A 21307-nucleotide genomic window follows, 5' to 3' on the forward strand; every position below is an offset into this window, starting at 1 on the left:
ACATAACCTTATATATATATCACATCAAAATCATAGGACTCTGATTGATGACTGAACTGATAGTTAATTAAAGTTATCTTTGGTGTGCACTTATTTAACACACTGCAGATGTGAAACTTTCAGTATTGCCAGTAACAAATGTGGTAGGCTATTTGTTGTGTGTGGGACTGATGCATTTGTTTACACAGACCATATGTATAAACAAAGAAAGGGCAGGTCATAGGAAATAGGTGGAGAGTCTATTTGGCCTATTTGTACAGTTTTTTTTTAATTCTAAACCAAATTGTATGCCACACAAACATGGTCACACAGCAGTCTAAGCACCACTTCTGAATGGAGCACTGAGTCAAATGTTTCCATTTCTGATAAACAACATAATTGCTGACTTTTGACACAATGACAGCAATAACTGTCTCAAATGACTTCGACTGCACTTGAGAGGTTTACTAAATCTACACTATATAACACTTATCAGATTTACCCTCCTCAGAGTGAGTACAGGCGGCTCCATGGTGTACCTCGCTTCTGCCACAGCAAGTATTATATGGAGAGGTCAGTGAAAGTATAGACTAGCCCACTCCACTCATTTCCCAGAATTACACAGTGCCCCGATGTGCTCCATTGGCTGATTGAGAAGAAGAGCAGCTCCTCCTCACTGCTTAACCTGACTCCAAATGGTATTAAAGAGCCGGCCGGGCTCTCAGCCAGAGAGGCCGGGGCCACTCAAGCTCCAAAGAAACTTTACAATCTCAACACAGTGTAGAGTAATGTTATTCGACCTTGACATATTATATCATCATGATGAAGACTCAGCAGTCATGTTTTCATTGAAGGTTATGGTTCGGAGGCAGGTAGGTCCTAGGAGAGGAGAGCTGTCTTGTCATGCAGCATTGATTATTCAGGATCTTTACATGCACCTTCTACCTCTTCTTCTTTTTCTCTCATCTACTTTCTTTCATCTACTTTTGTTATTTTCTAGATATCCCTCTCTCCCTTAAAACCTGCAGCTGCAGCTGTGCTCAGGCGGAAAACAAATTCATAATCATGTAGTTGAAAAACCAATCCCACTGTGAGGTGGATGTAGCTGTTCAACAGACTCATGAGACTTATCAAGGAGAGCATTTGTGGAGATTATGAGTAGAAATCTGAATTCTTAAGAAGCTGAGTCTTCTTGTTGAGAAAACACTCTCACTCAGTATTTATCTCTGCTGGTCCCCCTTAAATTAAAAAAAAGACATTATAGAACTCTAAAATATATTTATCCCCCTCCAATTTTGTTATAAAATAGACTCCGAGTGAGTACGTAAGTTAACATTTTTGGAATGGCAGGCACGTCCACTTACCTTTAAAGATAGATAATGTCCCAGCAGACATTTGATTTTTCAGAAAATCTTCCATCTAATATGTTGGATTTGGTTTAGACTGTGTCATTGATTAATCCAATTATTTTTAAAATCATAACAGGCTGGCAAACTTGTTCTCCACTTGCCTTAGTGTTTATTTTATTCTCGCCTGTGAATGTACTGTTATGGTTTGCTCAACCAGAGTTGATTTTTTTAAATGAAAAGACATAAATACAACCCCTACAGCACACACACATTTAAAAATGAACCTTTCTTCAAATGTTAATGCATTTGAGTTATGTTTTATTTCATAAACTTAAAAACAGAAATAATTAAACAATTGGCTAACTTACGGGGGTCTTTTCACTTTAAATATCAATAAAATATGTAATTTGCCTGGGGCTGCTGAAACTTTGGCATACAGCTGTGGAGGAGTTGCTGCTTTTGTTCATATGCTGGTGTTGTAACGTGTTTAATTTGTGTGAAAACTGCTTTTTAAATTTGCAGCAGGGTAAGTGAGGTTAGTTATTGGTTTTCTTCTGTTTGTCAATGACTGTAAACATTTTAGTATTTCAGTTTGCTATTGGACAAAATTAAGGCAGCAGCTAAATCAAATTCAAATCAGCTAAACTGAAGTTAACTAGAGAATTGATGTGGTTAAGCTACCTTTAAATCCTAATACTTAACATGTATCAAATTGTAAACAAATGTATTATATTGATTTTAATATAAATATTGATAGCAGTCAGACCGATAGAAATGATGCAATCATTCTGTAGTCCTTTAGCGTCTGTAGTTACTGCACACCGCCTTGGTCAGGAAGAATATTTTATTGTGGAAAATATAATAAAGGACTGAATATTTTATTACTAATCACAGTCTAATTCTAAATGTCTATGTAAGACTTAAGATCATATGAATATGACCACAGACTGGGCTGGGTCATACAAGGACATAGTATTAATTTAGCTGAGTTGAACCTGAGGGGCAGGCTTCAGGTAACCAAGGAATTTTAGTTGCGCCGGGCAGCAAAGGTTCTGCCAGAGCCTATAAATATTTTCTACTGAACACAGAGGAAGACGAAAGAAGAAAGTTCATGGACACCCTGAGACTTCATTAAATCCTGCTCTTCTTTTACAGAAGTGAACAGCAGATTCTCGCTCTGAGACAGTTGTGTGGGAGAGACTTCCTTGCTCTTTGTTAGGCAGCCATGAAGATATTCAGCCGTGTTTGAGATGCGTGCTGAAGGTCCTTGAAGTCATGGAGCCAAATGAGACCTCAATTCAAGGTGATGCTCTGATATCTTAGAACAAAGGTGAGACTACATGACAGATAAAGGCGGAGGGAGAGCATCACTGAAATGTAGCATCAACGAAAATCAGTATCAATACCAGCATGTTAATTGTTCATCAACCTGCCCAGGAGCCTCCCATCTTCATATGTCTGATGTAGTCAAACTGTGGTAGTGCAAGATTTCATCAGTCAAGGTCAAAAACATTTTCACTGACATTTGCAACAGCATGGTTCCCATAACAACCGCTCTGATTTCATCATTCTCCAACTGGTCCTTTCCAGGGTTCACCGCTCCACCCGACTCCACTGCAGAGCATAAAGAGTGCTTCATTTCATTAATCCCTTCATGAAAAGGTTTCATAAACAACTGAAGCAAAGCCGATGGCTCACGCCTGATAAGCAAGTTTATAATGTTTTTCTTATTCAAAATTCCACATTAACATTGGTGCATTAAATTTATCCTGTTTTATATTCAGTACACTTAGCTATGAACATTTTTGCAGGACAGAGGGGAAATTTGTAAGTCGTTAAAAGAAGCTTAGAAACTTGATGAGGTGAAAGTACGACTACCCAGAGCAAGGAAAAAAAAGCTCAAGAAAATAATGGCTCAACACAAACTCAACATTTGTTCTTAGCCTCACCACACATGCTCTTTATGGTGATGTTTGACTGAAAACAGCCTGCATCCGGAGTTGCCAGCAGGAAGAGAAAAATGCAAGATGCATCAGTCATTCTCACCCCATCTTCTGAAGGATGGCTTACTTTTATCAGCCAGACTCGCACCATAATATCTGCAGGCCTCTTTTGCTCTTTGTGAAATGTAGCTCAGTAGAAGAGAAATACTCAAGTAAAACAATACCACGGGTATTTTGTTGAAGCCTGACTGGACTGACCTGCTATGAGGCCCCGGTGCAAATCGGAGCTGGTCGGCCCCAGCTGATCTCCCTTTCCTCTCACTCTCTGTGCACTGCGTAGAGTCTTTATATTGAAGCGTATTATTGATAATTTAAAAAATACATTATTGTTCTAATGATGAAAAGTCGGTGGATAATTATGTTCCATAATGTGGAGCCTTTTTATGATAGCTGTGGACTAGAGATGTCACCATCAACACCTCAAACTTAGTCAAAAAACTGGTTCAAAGTTATTATACACCAAAGACAGACAGTAACACAGTATATTTACGTATATTTTGTATATTAAGTACAATTTTGAGGTACTTGTACTGCAACTTCTGCCCCACTAAATTTCAGAGGAAGATTTTTGCTGCACCACAGTTATTTGATAGCTTTACGACTAGTAACTTTTCAGAATCATATTTTAAATAAAAATCATAAGGTAACAAAATACAACACATTGTTAAAGATTAAACCAGTGATTCTTGACCTTTTTGTTTTGTGACCTCTTGCAGAAAAACAACATAGTTTGAGCCCTTTGTCATGTCTCAGATGTCTGAGTGAGATCAGATTTCCCCTTTAAACTTCTCAGATCGTTTAACTTTTCTACCTTCCTCTCTCATTATCTCACAAACCCTCAGATTTAACAAGTAGTTATGTAAAGAATATTAACGCTTTCTCCACCACAGGTAAACACTCCCTGGTACTTCAGCAACCAGAGACTACCAGAATTGATAATAAACTGGTCAATGAAATCAGCCCTTATTGTCCCCTTCATGTGTGCAATCCCAACATTCTCATTCATCTTAATATTCTTGGTTATTGTATTGGTTTCAACAATTATTGGTTTGTCTTTATCGGTCTGAAAACTCCATATTGATGCATCTCTACTGGATTACTACCTGAAGCTAGAAATGCTGTGTAGTAATTGAACACATTCGGGTAGGAATCTGCAACATTTGCATACAAAACCTTAACGATGAATGTCTTAAAATTAAATTTTAACACAGGGACTTTTCAGACAAGGTCTCAAGATCAGTTAATAAGAACCCACCTAAAGGCTCTAATCATGTATGTTAATATGTGCTTAGTGGTGAATCATTCAATTATTCAGAAATCACGAATGTGAGACAGGAACAGTTTCATCACTTTATTAATGAGTTTAATTATTTATACCAACAAACAAAAACTGTCTCTCTCCCTCCATCCCTCACTATTCATCATCTCCTTTATCCAACCGTTCTGTTCCCCAACAATGACATTTTTCCCTCAGACAAGGGTGATAAAAGAGCAGGGTCACAGCAAATTAAAAACTAAGCGTGACAGAACAGAAGATGGAAACAAAAACATGAAAACAGCACATTGAGTCAGCTCTTCATTTAGGAAAATACAGAGAATAATGTCCATGCTTTGCTAACGCACACACAAACACACACAAACACACATACATACATTCCCTGCAGCTGTGCTCAAGAAACTCACAAAGTATCTGTGAAACATACACACTGTCAACAGGTCAAACTCGTTACACTCATACAACACACAGCGAGGGAAAACAGGAGACGGTCGGACACAGGAGATGATACATGTCAATGGACAGATTGGTTTTTCTCCTTTCCTCCAGACACATACACACACGCGCGCGCGCGCACACACACACACACACACACACACACACACACACACACACACACACACACACACACACACACACACACACACACACACACACACACACACACACACACACACACAGGGTGACCCACCCAACACCACAACCCCATAGATCCAGAGGTTTGTAACATTCCCTTCACATTGAAGTTAAATGGAAAACTGGAGTTCGACCTGTTGGCTAGCATGTGCAGCTGTATCCACACTGATTGAACAGCACACTCCAACATCTGGATCTGAGTACAGTATCTTGGATGTGAAATCGTTTTGCATGTGACATTGCTGGACTAAAATTTAGAATAAAAAAAAAAAAAAAAAACAAAAACAAAAAACAAATCCCTCAATTTTTACCACCCCAGTGGAAAAGAAAAGATTCCCCCACTCCCACCCCCCCAAAAAAACACAACACAATAAATAAAACAGTTATGACAACATTTATGGGAGAAAAGGGAAAGTTGTGAAGAGAGAAATGGAGGGAGAGAGAATAAAAATGAAACATTTTGTTCTGTTTTTCCCCTTGTGAACAGGGACTGAAATGAAATCGTATTTACAGACTGCGACTGAGGATAAACAGTCCGGCCGCTGCTGCGCCGGTCTACTAGAGAAAAAAAAAAATTACAAGAACAACAATAGAATAACAATAATAACAAAAATAACAAAATAAAATAAAAGGTACTTGATATTTACAGTTTAGCAGTGAAAAAAGGAGGAGGAAAGAGGGAAGCAGAAGGCAGAGGGATGAGAGCGAAAAAGAATCGGGGGAGGCTCCAAAAGCTGTTGGGTTCCAGGGGTCTGAGCATCATTTCTGGTCAGATTATTACTGATATTAGTGGAAGTAATATAGTGTAGTCATCTTGGGCTGAACATGCACATTTGCGTGGTGGAAGAAAGAAACTAGTCCATGCCGACAGTGGACCGCTAGGCTGCGTGAATCATTCAAGATCAGTTCCTACCACCATTACAGGATGTGAAGAACATGATATGCGCATCCAAGGCAGGCTGTTTGGAAAGGGGGCGAAGAGGGTTTCAACAAATCTCTCACACACAGCAAACGAAATTCATTCAGAGACATCCTCCTGCACAAACGGTAACTGTGTATACTAGCTGAAATGACAATGACGAGTCGAGTGAGCAGTAATCCTTCTGTACTCTCTGCACCTGATGTCATTCTTCGACATAATCAAGCTGATATGAAACTTAACACCATAAAAGTGACATAATTAATGAGCCGACTATTCACCCTACAGTGCTAGGCAACTGTGTTTATGACATTTGAGACATTGAGGCTTCTGTATTAGATGCAACTGGAGCCCCACACCAACGGCTCCCTCTGTGTGAGGTTATGTTCACAGCTGGACAGTACACATAACTCACCCCTTTGCTTCCCCTCTACTCCCTTTGGAGATGTGCAATACTTACTCAAGAATCAACATGAAACGCTTGGTTTCCAGCTTAACCAATGACAACATGAGCTTATACTAAAGAAACTGAAGACGTGTGCACTCTGCTCATATAAAGCTCCCTCTCACTCACATAAAAGGCAGTTGAGGAGCTATTCAAAAAGAAACAGTAAAGACAGGCTGTGGTGCCCTGCTTTGTAATAAAATTTAAAACCACCTCTTATCTAAAATGACATGGACAAAATTAGCCAATGTGTTCTGTCTTGTATCAAACTGGGAGTTTTAAAAAAATTATTCACATTTGTTCACCACTGGGCCAGGTGAACTGACAATACTTGAGTAGAGTTCAGGGTAGAAAAATGACAGAAACGCCATTAGTCTACACAGTGGGTTGTACGATCAAACACTATGTACAATACAAGTGTGCCATTTGACCCTACTAAGGATGATTGTCAATATTAGTCAGGCCTTACATGTGGCCCTCATTCTCAACTCCATAGCCAATCAAGACCCCCATTCAATGGCACCACGGCCACACATAAAATTAGCTAATACCAATAAAAAGAACATAAAAGGGATAAAAGTCAACTGTTGATTACAATACAGAAAATCCACACAACATGTACAACCCCCCTCCTCATCTCCCAAACATCCTACCCAACCAATGTGGTGTTTCTTTATTTTAAGACAGACAAGGGCAACTCTGGACTTAGAACTGCAGCTTATATCAAGCCCAGATGTAGCTACCTAAATGTCCTGAAACAACCTACACCCTCCTGAAGCTAGCAGCCACAGAAATCGCTTTCTATTGGAAATGGTTAACATTCAGGGTAAATAGCAATGCTGAGTGTTTATGTGGGTGTGTATAGTTTTTTTTTTCTATTTTAAAGGTTTGGAGCCAAGAAGAAGGTTGAGAGGGAGAAGAGCAGAGGAGAGAAAAGGAAAATGGGGAAGACATAAAAGAAAGGATGACAAAGGGATGGATGCTCAGGTGCTGTTGTTGATGGATCCAGGTGCTGAGCTGGGCTGGGCGGTACTGTCTGACACACTGCCCTCTGCAGGAAGAGAGAAGGAATACAATTGTCACCATCAGAAACTCGTATCTGAAAGTCATGTTTTCTGATAAATAATTCAAATTTCAACATTTAAAATATGTTTCTAAAATGTTTTTAGGTCATATTCATAATGATGTGATATTTAGTATATTGACATTCCATATTGGCCTAAAGATAATCACAGGGTTGGGTTTCAAAAATGAGTCTGGATTAAAGTTCAGACTGAGGTTAATGATACAGGTCAGCAACAAAAGACAGACTCTGTTTTCAACACTAATTTTTCAGGGATCAGTAGATGAGCCAAATTACCCATCTTTGTTTTAGGGCTCTAAAGACAGATGGCACAGTAAAAATAGTTAATAAATTAATAAATAAAGCCATTACTCTATCAAAGAAAACTGCAGCATCAAAAAGGGTATTCAAGCATACCGTGTGAGGCAGGCGATGTCTGTGCGCGAGCGTGAGGAGGAATGAGTGTGGAGTTCAACTGGGGCTGGATAGACAGCTCTGAAAGAGCAGAAAAGACAAGTAAATGTTGAATTGCACATTAAGTGAAGGTCATCAAAGGTCAAATAAAACCAACACATTGTGGAGATAAATGACAAAAATTTATGACAAGGAGCCAAACTGACCAACGGGACTGAAGTTGAAGAGGAGCGGCAGTTCTCGTCCGCTGGGCAGGCGGGTGTTGGGCTGGCGCAGCTCATCGAAGAAGGCGTGTGCACATGCCTCCAGAGGAGAGAGCCGGGTCACCGGCGTGTATTCCAGCAGTCGAGAGCAGAGGGCAATGGCCTCTGGTGGGGTACGAGGCTTAAACACCTGAAGAGACAGAAAGGGAGAAAGTTAATGAAGAAATTCAGGGTTGTGTACACCAAGAATTTGTGTACATGTAAATCCCGTTCTTAAACAAATATGTGGATTCCAAAGAAAAGTGGATAACATTTTAAAAACAAAAACACAAAAAGTCCACTTACATAAACTATCAACTATCAGTTTGGTACCACCTGAGTCTTATTTTCGAATTTTCTTGTGGCACATTTCCTATCCAGTAAAGGGCAAAAAAGCTGTTTCGGTACATAAAAATACTAAAGTCTCACATGAAGACAGTGTGTGGTTAACTGTTATCCAGCAATCGATCTACTCCAATAGAGTGAACATACCTTTGTCCAAGGGTGTGCTTTGATCTGTGGGAATTTGAACTCTGTGTAGTTAGGGTTCATCTCCCGGATCTGCTCCCTTGTTGGTGTCCCCAGAACCTGACAAACAAGAGAGAAAAGTTCATATTCATTCATATTTATCACAATTATTGGCATGTCCCTCATGCCTCTGCACAACAGGGGGAGGAGGGACTGTCAGTTTCGATGATAACACAAATATTCTCTATTTCATTATATTGAGTGCTCTCCATTACACCCCTCTTTAAATTTCAGTACACATCTTACAAATACAGTGTCTTGATTCTAAAACTCATACTAATAACAATATTGCATGGTCGGGCTGGACCAAAACTAGTTTTAATTCTAAACTTTACACCATGTCTTGTTTCATCTTGTGGCTTGTGCCATTAGTTGGCTTTCCCCCACTGCTTGCAGCATCCTTACTGTACCTTGATGATCTCTACTAGCTGGTCCACACCACTGTCCCCGGGGAAGATGGGCTGGCCCAGCAGCAGCTCAGCCAGCACACAGCCGGCCGACCAGATGTCAATGTTGGATGTGTAGTCGGTGGCACCAAAGATGAGCTCCGGGGCACGATAGTACCGTGAGCAGATATAGGACACATTCGGCTCCCCCCGAACTAGCTGCTTAGCACTAGAAGGTAGATGGGAAATGAGGCAGAAAAACAGATGGCTCAGGAGGAGAGTGCAAGTCAATGTAAACTTCTTAGTGCTTCAAAAAACAGCAGCATGCCACTGACTAAGACAGGGTGGTAGGGAGGCATTTCACTGATACACAGAGGCAAAGTCAAGTCTTGAGAAAGAGATGGCTACACAGACAGTCAACTAAACATGCACACTGAGCCACAGACATTTACCACAATGGAAAGAATGATAGAGACAGGCTGACATGTTCAGAGGCAGTGTCTGTTACTGACCTGCCAAAGTCACAGAGTTTGAGGATAGCTGTCTCTGGGTCCACCAGGAGGTTCTGGGGCTTGATGTCTCTGTGACACACGCCCTGGGAATGGATATAAGCCAGACTGCGGAACAGCTGGTACATGTACACCTGAGGGGGGACAGAGAGGGTTGGCATAATGCCCAATAGTCTTTCACAACAGAATCATGCACATATTCCAAGATAAATAGCAAAAAAGCTCCCCTGTTCTTGTGCTTAGCCAAGTGACTCTTGACTCGCACCTCGCACAGGAGGCGTCCTTGCTGCAGTGCTCTATCAGGACTCCTTTTTTTTCTTGCAGGGTTTACCAAGTTAAATTTAAGACTTTTAGAGACCTTTTTAATGCCACATAGAACACACTTTATTGCTATTTCATGATCAAATCAGCCAGAATATGAGTATAATGGAAACCAGTAGGGGCAATATTTCCTACAATTATCAATTTTTTCCAGTACTTTCAAGTAATATTACAATATTTCTGAATAAAATAAACTGTTAAATAAATGAAACCTGGACCCATATACGCTGCAGTAATTGGAACAATGGATTAACCAATTAAAATGATAAATTCATTTACCTAAATTTTACTTTTTGCTAAAACGGACACTTGCCTGTTATGAGATGATGAGCTTCCTAGATACTGTAGCTTGCAGCAGTGACAGTGTTTGCTTCAGCACTGACTGAAAATCTACAAAGGGAACTGAACGGCTTCCTGCAGTGCAATCCACTGTCACAACAAGCCCGCTTTTAGTTTATAGAGGCATAATATCTCCCGACAGCCCGCTATCACTGCCTACCAACATTACTGCCTACAGCTGGTAAGAGAAAATGTTCGAGCCATTTGTCAATTAAATATAAGACTTTCTAAGAGCAGTACCCTCTAAGGCTTTTTTTTTTGAGGATACTGAATTTGGGGTTTTTAAAGAATTTTCAAGACCTGCACTTACCCTGTCAATTAACTGCATTGTACACATTTAAATTTTATCACGAGTAAGCAGAAACTGTATGACCTTAACTGACCTAAGCTAAGTTTGAGTTAACTAAAGCAGTGTTGCCCAACATGGGCATCAGGACCCCTCTACTGGGTCACCAAATAATGAGTGGTATAGGAAAGAAGATGACATTTTAGGATAATGTGTATGCATGTTTCAGACATGTTTCTTAAATATCGGCTTATTTCTATTCACAATTTGTAGACATATGTAGACTGTGATGAGTAACACTGCTTGATTTAAAGAGGTCACTACCCAGGAAGTTTGGGAACCTTTCATCACTCTATATGTGCCCTGATTGAGTTTTCAGGTTCAGTGTGTATGTGCATGTTGAAAGAAGCATCTGTGTGGTGTCTGATGCAGCCTGCTGTGGCATGTTTCTACAAAAAAAACACAAGGGTGAAAAATTCTCCCTGTAGACGTGTAACCATCGCAGTAGTCTACACATCCTAGTCTGCAACAATTTAATGTGTCTGTGGAATGCAGACTGTAAGCACCTTAATATGAAACCACCACCATCATCATCACCATTATCATCATTATTACCCACATGATGCAGTGACAGCAAGCTGGCCACAGAGAACACAACGATTAAAGAAAAGATGAAAGAGGGATGAGAGATGATGGTTGAAAAGGGTGCAGAGAGAGAGACAGGAGGAGGAGAGGGCTAAGGAAGAGGGAGACATTGAGAGACATGATAAAAACATGAGAGCCACAGGGCAGGGAGGGGGGAAAGAAGACCTGAGACATGATGTGATGAAAGTGTGTTGCTGGAGGAAGGAGGGATGACAGAGGAGAGGAAAGAGGGAGAGATCAGTATGCATCTCAAAGCCACAGGGGAGTAGCAGGCTGAGGTAGGGAAATGGGCCATGAGACAGCTATAATGTCCTCTCTGCCGTTGCAGACACAGTAAACACACAAACACTCTCCCTGAAATGAGCACCCTTTTAGACAGGGAACCAAGTGTATTGCAAACACGTTAATTCCCATGGGGCCATCTTTCCCTTTCTGCTTTCATAATCCTTAAACAGTGAGCTGTCTGTGAAAAACAAACAGGGAAATACTTGTTTATTACATCCACAGGCAATTACTGAACAAGGTTTACCTTCAGTTTCCACCAAATGTCAGTAAAAAATTGCACAATAACTAATGAGACTAAGTTCAAAAAACTAAGGTGAAATATTTAAATGTTATACCTTTTACTATCTGACAGACAGAGAGCGATAATGACCCACCATGGAAAAGAGTGACTAAGTATGAATGAAAAAAGAACAAATCAGACCCATCTGTCTAAGTGAAAATATCAGCGATATTCCACATCAGAGTTGCAGACTATGACATAAAGTCTCATCTTCTTAGAATTAAATATTTACAATAGTATACTTCAAACCTCGAATGCAACAAGAGCCCAGATTTCTGCCAAAGACGAGCAATTCTCCAACTTGTAAAGCAGCTGCCTTTCTGACAGTTTATACTGCACTTGTTTGTCTTCTGTGTATTTCCTACAAAAGCAGCACATGAAGGCAATGCTGTGTGGCACTCCGGATGTCAGGGCTTCCCAAAAACTAATGAATACAGCATTTTAAGTTACAGCTAAAATGCATTTCAGATGCATTAATCCCACATCAATGCTACATCACTATCAGACAATGTCCACTTAATTTGCATTCTGAACTTTGAGATGAACAGACAGGGGTGAAAACATAACCTCTGTGGACTTCATATTACAAGTAGTAGTTAGACAGGACAGACAGTATTTGATAACTGCACTTTTCACTTGTGATATACGCAGACATAAAGTGTGTCATCCCTGAATAACTGAATTTGAATTAACATTTTGATGCCAGGAGTGTTGTGGTGAAAACAGTGGAGTAAAAACACCCAGGAGCACACCCAGCTGTGTGAGTGTATGTCTTTTTGTGTCTACCCACCTTAACATAGATGATGGGGATGGTAGTCTTGGCCTTGTTGAAGTGCCGAGCCACCCTGTACACTGTCTCGGGGACGTAGTCCAGCACCAGATTCAAATACACCTCATCTTTCTGGGGAGGAGGAAAGAAAGAGGACTGTAAAGTTAAGAATGTGACATCTAATCCAATCCAAATTAAAAGTTATTACTTCACAAAAGACTAAATCCGGAGCACTGAGCATAACCTACACAACAAACAACTCAAAAAAATTATATTTGACTGGATACAGAATGAGTGAGAAAACAAAAAATAATTACTGTAGTTGTAAGCAGTGATTGGCTACATAACTGAAGACAATAAGAGAGAAATTATTATACTTCACACTTATTGTCTTAAATGAATATTTGCTGTAAACAATGACTAAATAAACAATAACAGTTGAGCTCTTTGACATTACAATTACACTAAGCAATAATACACATCTATCAGTATGAGGGTAAACACAATTAATTAGGCTACTATTGTAAATATTGCAAAAGTACAATGAAGCGTAAATACTGTTTGACTCAAATACAGAGGAGAATATTCAGGCTCACTGACACCAATGCAGTACTTCATTCGTAAACCATAAAATCTTTCATTTTCAAATGTGATGCATGAATCTCTACTCTTTACAGAGGCAGGGTTAGAATAAAAGAGTTATACAGTGATTCTATGCCAGTGAGGATACCATGCTATGCCTACTGTATTGGATAAATTCAGTACATGTCACTGTACATGTACTGCAAGACTTTAATAAAAATGCATCTTGATCTGAGGAATTGAGGGACATAAATATTTTGTTTCCAAAGCATACAGTTCAGACAGTATGGGCCAAAAGGTAAAGATTCACAAAGTCATCAGCACTAATATTTGCTGCTCTGGTCTTGAGTGAGACTATACACAGACCTTTCTACCCTTTCAAGTTTAGGCAATATAGCTTGTGTTTTCTCAGATGCAGATACATTTTGGGAAGAAGCAAAAACCCCAACAATAATTTGAGACATTCAGTGAAAGAGTGTGAATTCATGTTACTAGTCCAGAACATGTCTATGAATCATCCCTAATGCATGCACCAAAAAAAAAAAAAAAAAAAAAAAGGCTGGGTGTGGAGGCAGAGTGCTCCATCTGGAAACTCGATTCCTACAATACACACCTTCTCTCCGCTGGAGTAGAAGAAGTAACGTAGCCTCACAATGTTGCAGTGGTCCAGTTTCCTCATAATTTGCAGCTCCCTATTCTACAATGAAGAAAGGAAAAAGGAAAGGGAAGAGAAATCCAGGATGTGAATTGTATAAAAATGTCTCACAGCACTGACACAGTTAATTCAGGAGAGTTACTGAAGTTCATCATTCTTATCCAGAGATTGACAGACCAGTGCTTAAAAAAAGTGAAATGAATATTTGTGAATACCAAAAGACAACCCAACCTTTTCTGTAGATGCAAAGTTCCTATTTAGACAATATAATTTTGCTCTACTGTAATTATCTGACTGAGTAAACCTGTCTAAGCATACCTTAAACCTCTTGTCTTGGAGAACTTTCTTAATTGCCACCATCTCCTGGCTGTCGATGAGGCGAGCCTGGTACACCACTCCAAAGGAGCCATTTCCTATAACTTTTATGTCTGTGTATGACACTTCCTGTGGGCGATCTGGGCCCTGGCCGGGTGTGGCAACCACCGTCGTCACTTTGCCACTGTCTCCTGTGAAAGAAAGCACAAACATACTGTAATGAAATCGGAAATAAAGACCACCATACTCTCCATAGTTATGTTTAGACATGTAAGAGACACACTAACACAACCCTCTCCAGTTTAGCCTTCAAACCAGTGTCCCCTAAGAAAGAGAAAGAAGCTAAACATCAACAAGCTCTCCCTCCTTCTTTGATTGGTTGTGACCTATGTGGTGGCTCCCCAGACACACTGCACTGGCTGGTAATGAGCCCACCGAAACTTCCAATATTTTCCCCTGCTCCCCTTGTGAAACTAGTTGAAAGCCCTTTCATACTGGAGACACAGATATGATGCAGGTCAACTAAAGTTTAAGCAGAGTCTGACCCAGACAGCTGTGTTAGTTTTATGAACTGTGCTCACAATTAACAGACGTGTCTACAACAGTATTCCAAACATAGCACTGCTAAAATACAACACAATGTAATTACCAAATAAATGAATCAATTAAATTTGTTTCAGTTTCCCATTGATATTTCTTTGCTTCACTTGCACCACTCCAATCTCAATTATCCCTTTGTCTCTATTCTAATAATATACATACATCCCAAGGATGAGTTGATGAATCCCTGCGTGAAAGTCAGTTAAAGAAACAGTTGTATTTGGTAGTTTTAAAAAAAAATTAATATCACGTGTTATAGATATTCTGTTGTTATTTCAATTCATACCACAGTTAATATATATATTGAATAGTTTGTTATAGGTGGACAGGGGTGGTTATGTTTGCTATTATGCTTTCTATTAAGGATTGAAATATATACTGATTTATAACCTGTGATTGTGCTGTAAGGAACGCTTTAGCGCATATGGGTAAATAAGTTTAGAAATGACATGGTGCTCGTAAAATGTAGAGAAGTCTGTGGATCAATTTAAGCCTTTCACCATGTCAGTGTGTTATAGTGCGAGATGTAACTTTTGGATAAGAACACCCTGATCACATTATGTGTAGCTAAAGGGTCAAGTGAGAGCTGTAGTAATTATATTAGAGAATATCTTACATAAGGGACGGAATACAAGGTGTGTGTTTTAAGCTAGTCAGTGTCATTGTCAGGCTAATGTTTGACCTTGTGGAAATCAAACAAAGTGAGATGCTCAAGATCTAACAGTAACTGACAGCTCTATTTAGGGTCAAGTAGCTGCTCAGTGTTTTCTGCACGTGCTGGGTCAAGAATGATCTGACAAATCGGCACCAGAAGCAAAGACACTGGGAGGGTAAGAAGAGCAAAAAAGAGGCCCATTGCCAAAAGGCTTGTCAGAGCCTGTGATGAAATTGCGTGGACAGTAGCACACCCAGAAGTGCTACCATTTCCTGGGCTTGCTCACTTCGCCTGTCTCAACAGGACCCCTCCTGATCTCTAGTTGGTCTCCCGAGTCTCAAAATGGAGTCAGACAATGAAGCATTTAGGTCTCTCCCATAAACTGACAAAAAACCAAGACAACAATTTGGCGTCATCACCTGCTGTTTCCCCTTGCAAAAAGCATTTAATCATTTAAAAAGTTCCAAAATAGATTATTATCTCCAAATGATTATCAATGACAAATTAAAACTGTATACTTTTTTATTTTGGCAGTTTTCCACCCAAACCTTTTTCAAGGTTAACAGTAAACAGCAGCCGATAGCGTATCCACATGATTGGCCAAGATCTGATCTCTACCCTCGGGTCAGCAGGAAATATTTAGCTTTGGAGATCAGTCACTGTGTGGGTCCTGCACATTCCTGTGTTCCTGCTCCAAAATACACTGCTCCTCTGTGTTTCCTTTTAGCATCACTTTCACTCTTTTTAAACAAGTTAAGACAGAGGGGAGCACATTAAATATGGAGCAGCTGTGGCATGATAGTCCCTTGAATAATGAATGCACAGATGAGCACTCTGCCCAGCTGTCAGTGAATAGCTTTGGTTTCTGATACGTCAGTGCAAGCCTGATGAGTAAGAGAAAAAGGATGAGCAAAGTGACTTTCATCACACCCACACTTATAGCTAATTAGCTTGGAGCTTGTTGAGAAGTGTAAAACCAAGTACACTTTTTTACTTGATACAATGATCAGCAACTATAAATTACAACTGGTATTTTACCATTAGTGGCCCATGGGAATTATAAGGGTACCTTATGTATGGTGATAGATTTACATTGGGTGTGGCTTTTAATCCATTCATCTACACATCCTCTATTGTGAAATAGAAGATGCATCAATTGATCACAAGCAAATCATAGTCACATACTATACATTACAAATAACTAATCAACGGACTATAAATTTGCTGATGAGAAAAACCACAGCTCACAACTGTTTACAGTTAATGTTCCAGTTTCACACCACACAGACTCAAGATGGTGCTCTTGCAATTTACAGATTCAAATTTTTCCTCTCGTTACCGATTTCAATATCTCGGATCGGGGTATCTAACGAGGCAGGATACTGACCCAATATGGTGCTCTCTTTTTTTCTGAATTTAAAATCTATATTCCACACTGAATAGAACAATTTAGGTAACATGAGGCACAAGACTGCCACAGCAATAAATACTGAGTTGAGGCCCAATGAAACACTAAAACTCATAATGATATTGATGAGAAAACTGTAATTAATGTGGATTTGTCACATCTAAAGTTGGTGTCGCTGGATTGGTATCAATGCATCTCTTCTCTTGACCATTTATTATGCTGCTAATCATACAGGTGAGTGTGTGTGTGGTTTCCGAATTTGAAGGCTGTATGGAGGCGAGTGGGATTTTAAAAAGGTGTAACATGACGTAACCACATGTACTAACCTGCAGGTCAAGTAAAGTAGCTTAATACTTTTGAAATAGGTAGCTAGTAGTAGACAGATGCATATTAATATATTAAGGAGTGAGTAGGTCAACACTGAAATTAATATGGGTAACAGATACAAGGACAAACCAGTTACTTTAATATGGTCTCACCATTTTTGGTACACACTGAAATGTGTCAATAGCACCAGGTATTTAAAACGCAAGTAATGAAAGCTGGTGAAAAATAGTTGCTCGTATTTGTACTCCTTTTTGATCAGACGTTTTCTGATTTTAGACATTTTATTGAGGTAACGTTCTGGTGCAGCTTTTTGTTTTAGACAATTGAAAATTGTTTGTTTTCTAACATTTGAGAGGTAGGAGTGAATGTGTGACTGATGGTTGTTTGGCTAATTGAAATCGTCCACTTTAAATTGGTCACAGCCACTATCTCTGAAGCTTTTGATCAGCCAAAATGGATAGATATTTTCTAATATCCCCACTTGCTCTCAGTGATCACTTATACTGTTTTTTCAGTATTGCCAAATACACTATTTCGTTGTTCTCACTAACATGTTTTTGTTTATGGTCTAAGACAACTGAATGAGTATTAAGTAGTGATTCAACTGTGGCTTGTTAAGGCTACCTGTCAATCAAGAACAGTTATTCCTTCACCGCTGGAGTAAAATCTTTGATCAAATCACTATTACATGACAAGTATTTAGTTGGTGAATATAGGTTAATGGCCACCAGTATTGTGTGACTGGCAGTACTGGCAGAATCACAGAGTATAGTATAGCAGAGAGCAGCCCACTCAATATCACTGCTACACTACACCTGACCATGTCTGAACAGTCAGACATCTTCCTGTTGGCAAAGCTCTGTTTTCCCAATGCACATTAAAACTTGAGCTTGGGGTTTACGGATTTATCCACTCCAGAGTGAGAGTTGTAGTTTTCTGTGTTAAAACAGTCAGGTTAATTTAGACAAAAGGCCAAAATGTAGAACTGGAGAGCCGCTTTCATATGTCACACAAACATATTCAAAAGGCTGGGACAACGATGGCTACGATTCGCTGTAAATGAATGGCTTTGCAGGCCATGACCTCGGCAGATTCAAAAAGTGCCCAGCTACATTACAGGGGAAAGTGGAGAAAAACTCATCTTTATGCAAATGTCCTCTGACGCAGGGTGAGCGCCAGGCAAGAGCCAATTGTGATCGTCTTGATTTCAGCAGGAATAGAAACAGAGATATTGTAAAACTCCACTACATCATGGGAATTAACTTTAAACAAAAAAGTAGAAAATCTTATTGCCGTGATCTCCTACTTCTCATTTCTCTATGATATGTTTTTAAGCTGTTACTGATTACCTTTTTCATAAAAAAGGTAAAACATGTGGAAACAAATCACCAATATTGTTAATGCATCTGGAAGCAGCAGATATGTCAGAAATCAACTGTCCAGTTGATGCAGAGTATGAAAATTACATGCTCAACACAACACCGCCCGAGAACTACTGATTCATGAGAAAACAGATACTGGCACCTGCTTTGCATCCACAAGTGTGCATGCACTGTTACTATCAATGTAGTCTAAAATAGCACTTTTGTTTGGGTTTCTGCAGGGTCCAAGCACCTGACATAAGAACAATGCCTTTACTGAGTTCAGCAGATTCTGATGACCAAGACCGAATCATTCTGAGAACTGAGTAAGTGAAAAGGTCATCTCGCATTTAAAAGCAATAGATGTGAATGAGCCAGATCACTTACTGAAGATCTGCTGATTGGCTGCAAGTACTAATTTCAGGAAAGACTTAAAGCACAGAGGCTTAAGTAATCTTTGATTTCCATTCATTTTCTTTGTTAGTCATTTCACCTGTGGCAATTATTAATTATTGATTACACCGAGTATTGTTATTGTTGAGTCCCAAACAACTCCAGTTTTTCTCTCCTCTAATGAGAATGTTATTTGACACAAGAGCTATTTCCTTTGGTGTCTTGCAGTCTGCCCTTCTGCACACCTCTGTTTAAACCTTCAGATCTTGAGCCAACTGCTACTGCTGCAAAGCTACATGACCCCTGAGCATTCTGCAAGTTCTTGTCATCACACCAGCAAAACCAACTGGTGGGACTTTGCTGTTAGCAAACCAGGGTTTCCAGTATGATGATCAAAATGGTTAAGAAAATGTGCATATGCAACCATCAGCATAAACTTGTACAGCTTACTTAGAGGGATTAAGGCTTCTTCTAAGGTGTTCAAAAATTTATTTTATTTCAGAACTTGTCCTCCACCTGAGGGTGCTGACACAGTTGCACAGGCAATAAGCCAGGTACAGGTTTGCCAAACTGTTTCCATTACACTAAGCTAGAACATTCTCATTTTCCTGATTTTAAAGCTAACCTGGGATGGACACCAAAACCATGCATGGACAGTTTTTATGTATTTATAACTGTGGTTATCCAGGTAATCAGTTGGATAACATTAAAGTAAGGTCAATATTTGCTGGTTAATAAGCAGCTGGAACTCAGTAATTTGGGAAATTTTGACTGAAAATAATTCCCATGCATTCAGGCTACTTAACTGTATACTAACGTTACCCTACTTTGGCTAAAAAAAAAAACTATCTATGCAAGATCAGACTACACCGAGGACGACGCCTAAAAACTTAAACCTGATCATTTTCAGCCTACTCTTTACAAACGTTAGCAAGCTAGTTAGCTTCCACATCTGAGATTAATGACGAATATAGAAGAGCGTCGGCTAACACCAACTCTATTCTTGAGTTACACTGCAATAATAATGGTTAAGTAATGTTGCCGAAAAAATTATATAACGTTATTTAACGTCGAAATATCAGCGGCTTAGTCCTAGGCTTGCCACCACTGGCTAACGATAACGTTAGCTATGCGATAAAAGCCCTTGGTCGCAGTGGTTCCTTAATGAAAAACACAGCTAGCGATAGCTGGACAGCTAAGTTAGCTAACCAGCTAAGGTTAGCTCCGCGGCAATGATCGAGATTAAACATACACCGACACATTTCTTTAAAGATAACGTACAACCCGGGCCTTTGTAAAGACATGTAAACCTGGCTTGTGGTAGAAATATAAAATAATACTCACTAGGCAGTTTCAGATTCCCAAAGCTCGTCGAGCTGCTCCCAGTGGCTTGTGAAGCCCCAGTTTTTCCTGTCGAGCTTCCACCGGCTACTGCTGATCCGGCACCGGCTGCAGCGGATCCGGGAGCTCCGGGAGGCTCAGCGAATGAGCTGGTCCTGGCCCGCCCGCTGCCGCTCATATTTGTGTGAACTAAAGCCGGGGCAAGGTTGAGTGTTATTAGCAGGCAGACCGACACAGGCGTAAACTATCTATATGTATTTTAATATTCGAGATAAATAAAAACTACACTTACAGCGTTCTGTATAGGTTGCCCGTCTCCCCCTTTCTTCCTCTGTAGAACGATGATGGTGGGGGGACTGGGGAGTTGACGCACAACGACGTAAATCTCGCAGGGGCTGACGGGAAATTGAGTTGTTGAGAGCGTCAAGTCCACATTACACTCAGTTGACAGTTAATTCTGGACACCTGGCTAAAATAAAGTCTAATACAACAGCCTACTGTAAAACAGTTTCAACAGAAAATGAACATTACAGCTTTCATGAAGGTAGTATTTCCTACAGGACTGTATAAGACTGCAATAGTTTTAGCTAAGTGTACTTAATAAACTGCTGTTTTATGCTGTTTATCACAGGAATAAATTTTGCTGGAAAAGGGTACCCTGTAAATAAATAATAAAATAAAATAAATTTAGATTTTACCCTAGTTGTCCTTATCTTACAAGATTTGTTAAAACTATTGATATTGCTTGTGTTTTTTTGCATTTTTAAGTGTTCCACTAAGACTGTAAGTCACAGTACTGTGTAAGTCTGCTGTTATTTCCACAATTTATCATGGTTTCTCTCCTAAATGGAAAACATCTAGTTTTGCTTCCTTTACCACAGCCTGTAAAATAAATACAGATTCGACCTGATCAGTGTTATCAAAGCCAACTTTTATAACCATAAGCATCGATACTGTAACAGCAAACCCCTTTTCCTGCTCTGGTTGATGGAACTG

The 21307-nt window shown here is 39.7% G+C and overlaps 1 protein-coding gene across 1 annotated transcript; it reads right to left on the minus strand.

Moving 5' to 3' along the window:
- Nucleotides 1–4668: 4668 nt before the first annotated feature.
- On the minus strand, nucleotides 4669–20717 carry gsk3ab (glycogen synthase kinase 3 alpha b). Its single transcript, XM_071470349.1, has 11 exons — nucleotides 20604–20717; nucleotides 20315–20500; nucleotides 14230–14417; nucleotides 13870–13953; nucleotides 12696–12806; nucleotides 9753–9883; nucleotides 9265–9469; nucleotides 8819–8914; nucleotides 8291–8477; nucleotides 8088–8165; nucleotides 4669–7658 (listed from the first exon to the last, which is right to left on the minus strand). The coding sequence occupies exons 2-11, from the start codon at nucleotides 20487–20489 to the stop codon at nucleotides 7591–7593; spliced, it is 1323 nt and encodes a 440-aa protein (XP_071326450.1). The 5' UTR covers nucleotides 20490–20500; nucleotides 20604–20717; the 3' UTR covers nucleotides 4669–7590.
- Between the last annotated feature and the right edge of the window lie 590 nt (nucleotides 20718–21307).

Source organism: Trachinotus anak, unplaced genomic scaffold, assembly GCF_046630095.1.
Source record: "Trachinotus anak isolate AG129_WGS33_773 ecotype Australia unplaced genomic scaffold, CSIRO_AGI_Tana_v1 ptg000032l, whole genome shotgun sequence".
NCBI classification, from domain to species: Eukaryota; Metazoa; Chordata; class Actinopteri; order Carangiformes; family Carangidae; genus Trachinotus; species Trachinotus anak.

Coding starts and splice junctions, on each gene's coding strand:
- gsk3ab (XM_071470349.1), bottom strand. CDS start 20,489: ATGAGCGGCAGCGGGCGGGCCAGGACCAGCTCATTCGCTGAGCCTCCC. Junction 9,470..9,752: donor AAACTCTGTGACTTTGGCAG/GTCAGTAACAGA, acceptor TCTACCTTCTAG/TGCTAAGCAGCTAGTTCGGG. Junction 8,166..8,290: donor CTTCAACTTCAGTCCCGTTG/GTCAGTTTGGCT, acceptor CTGCTCTTTCAG/AGCTGTCTATCCAGCCCCAG.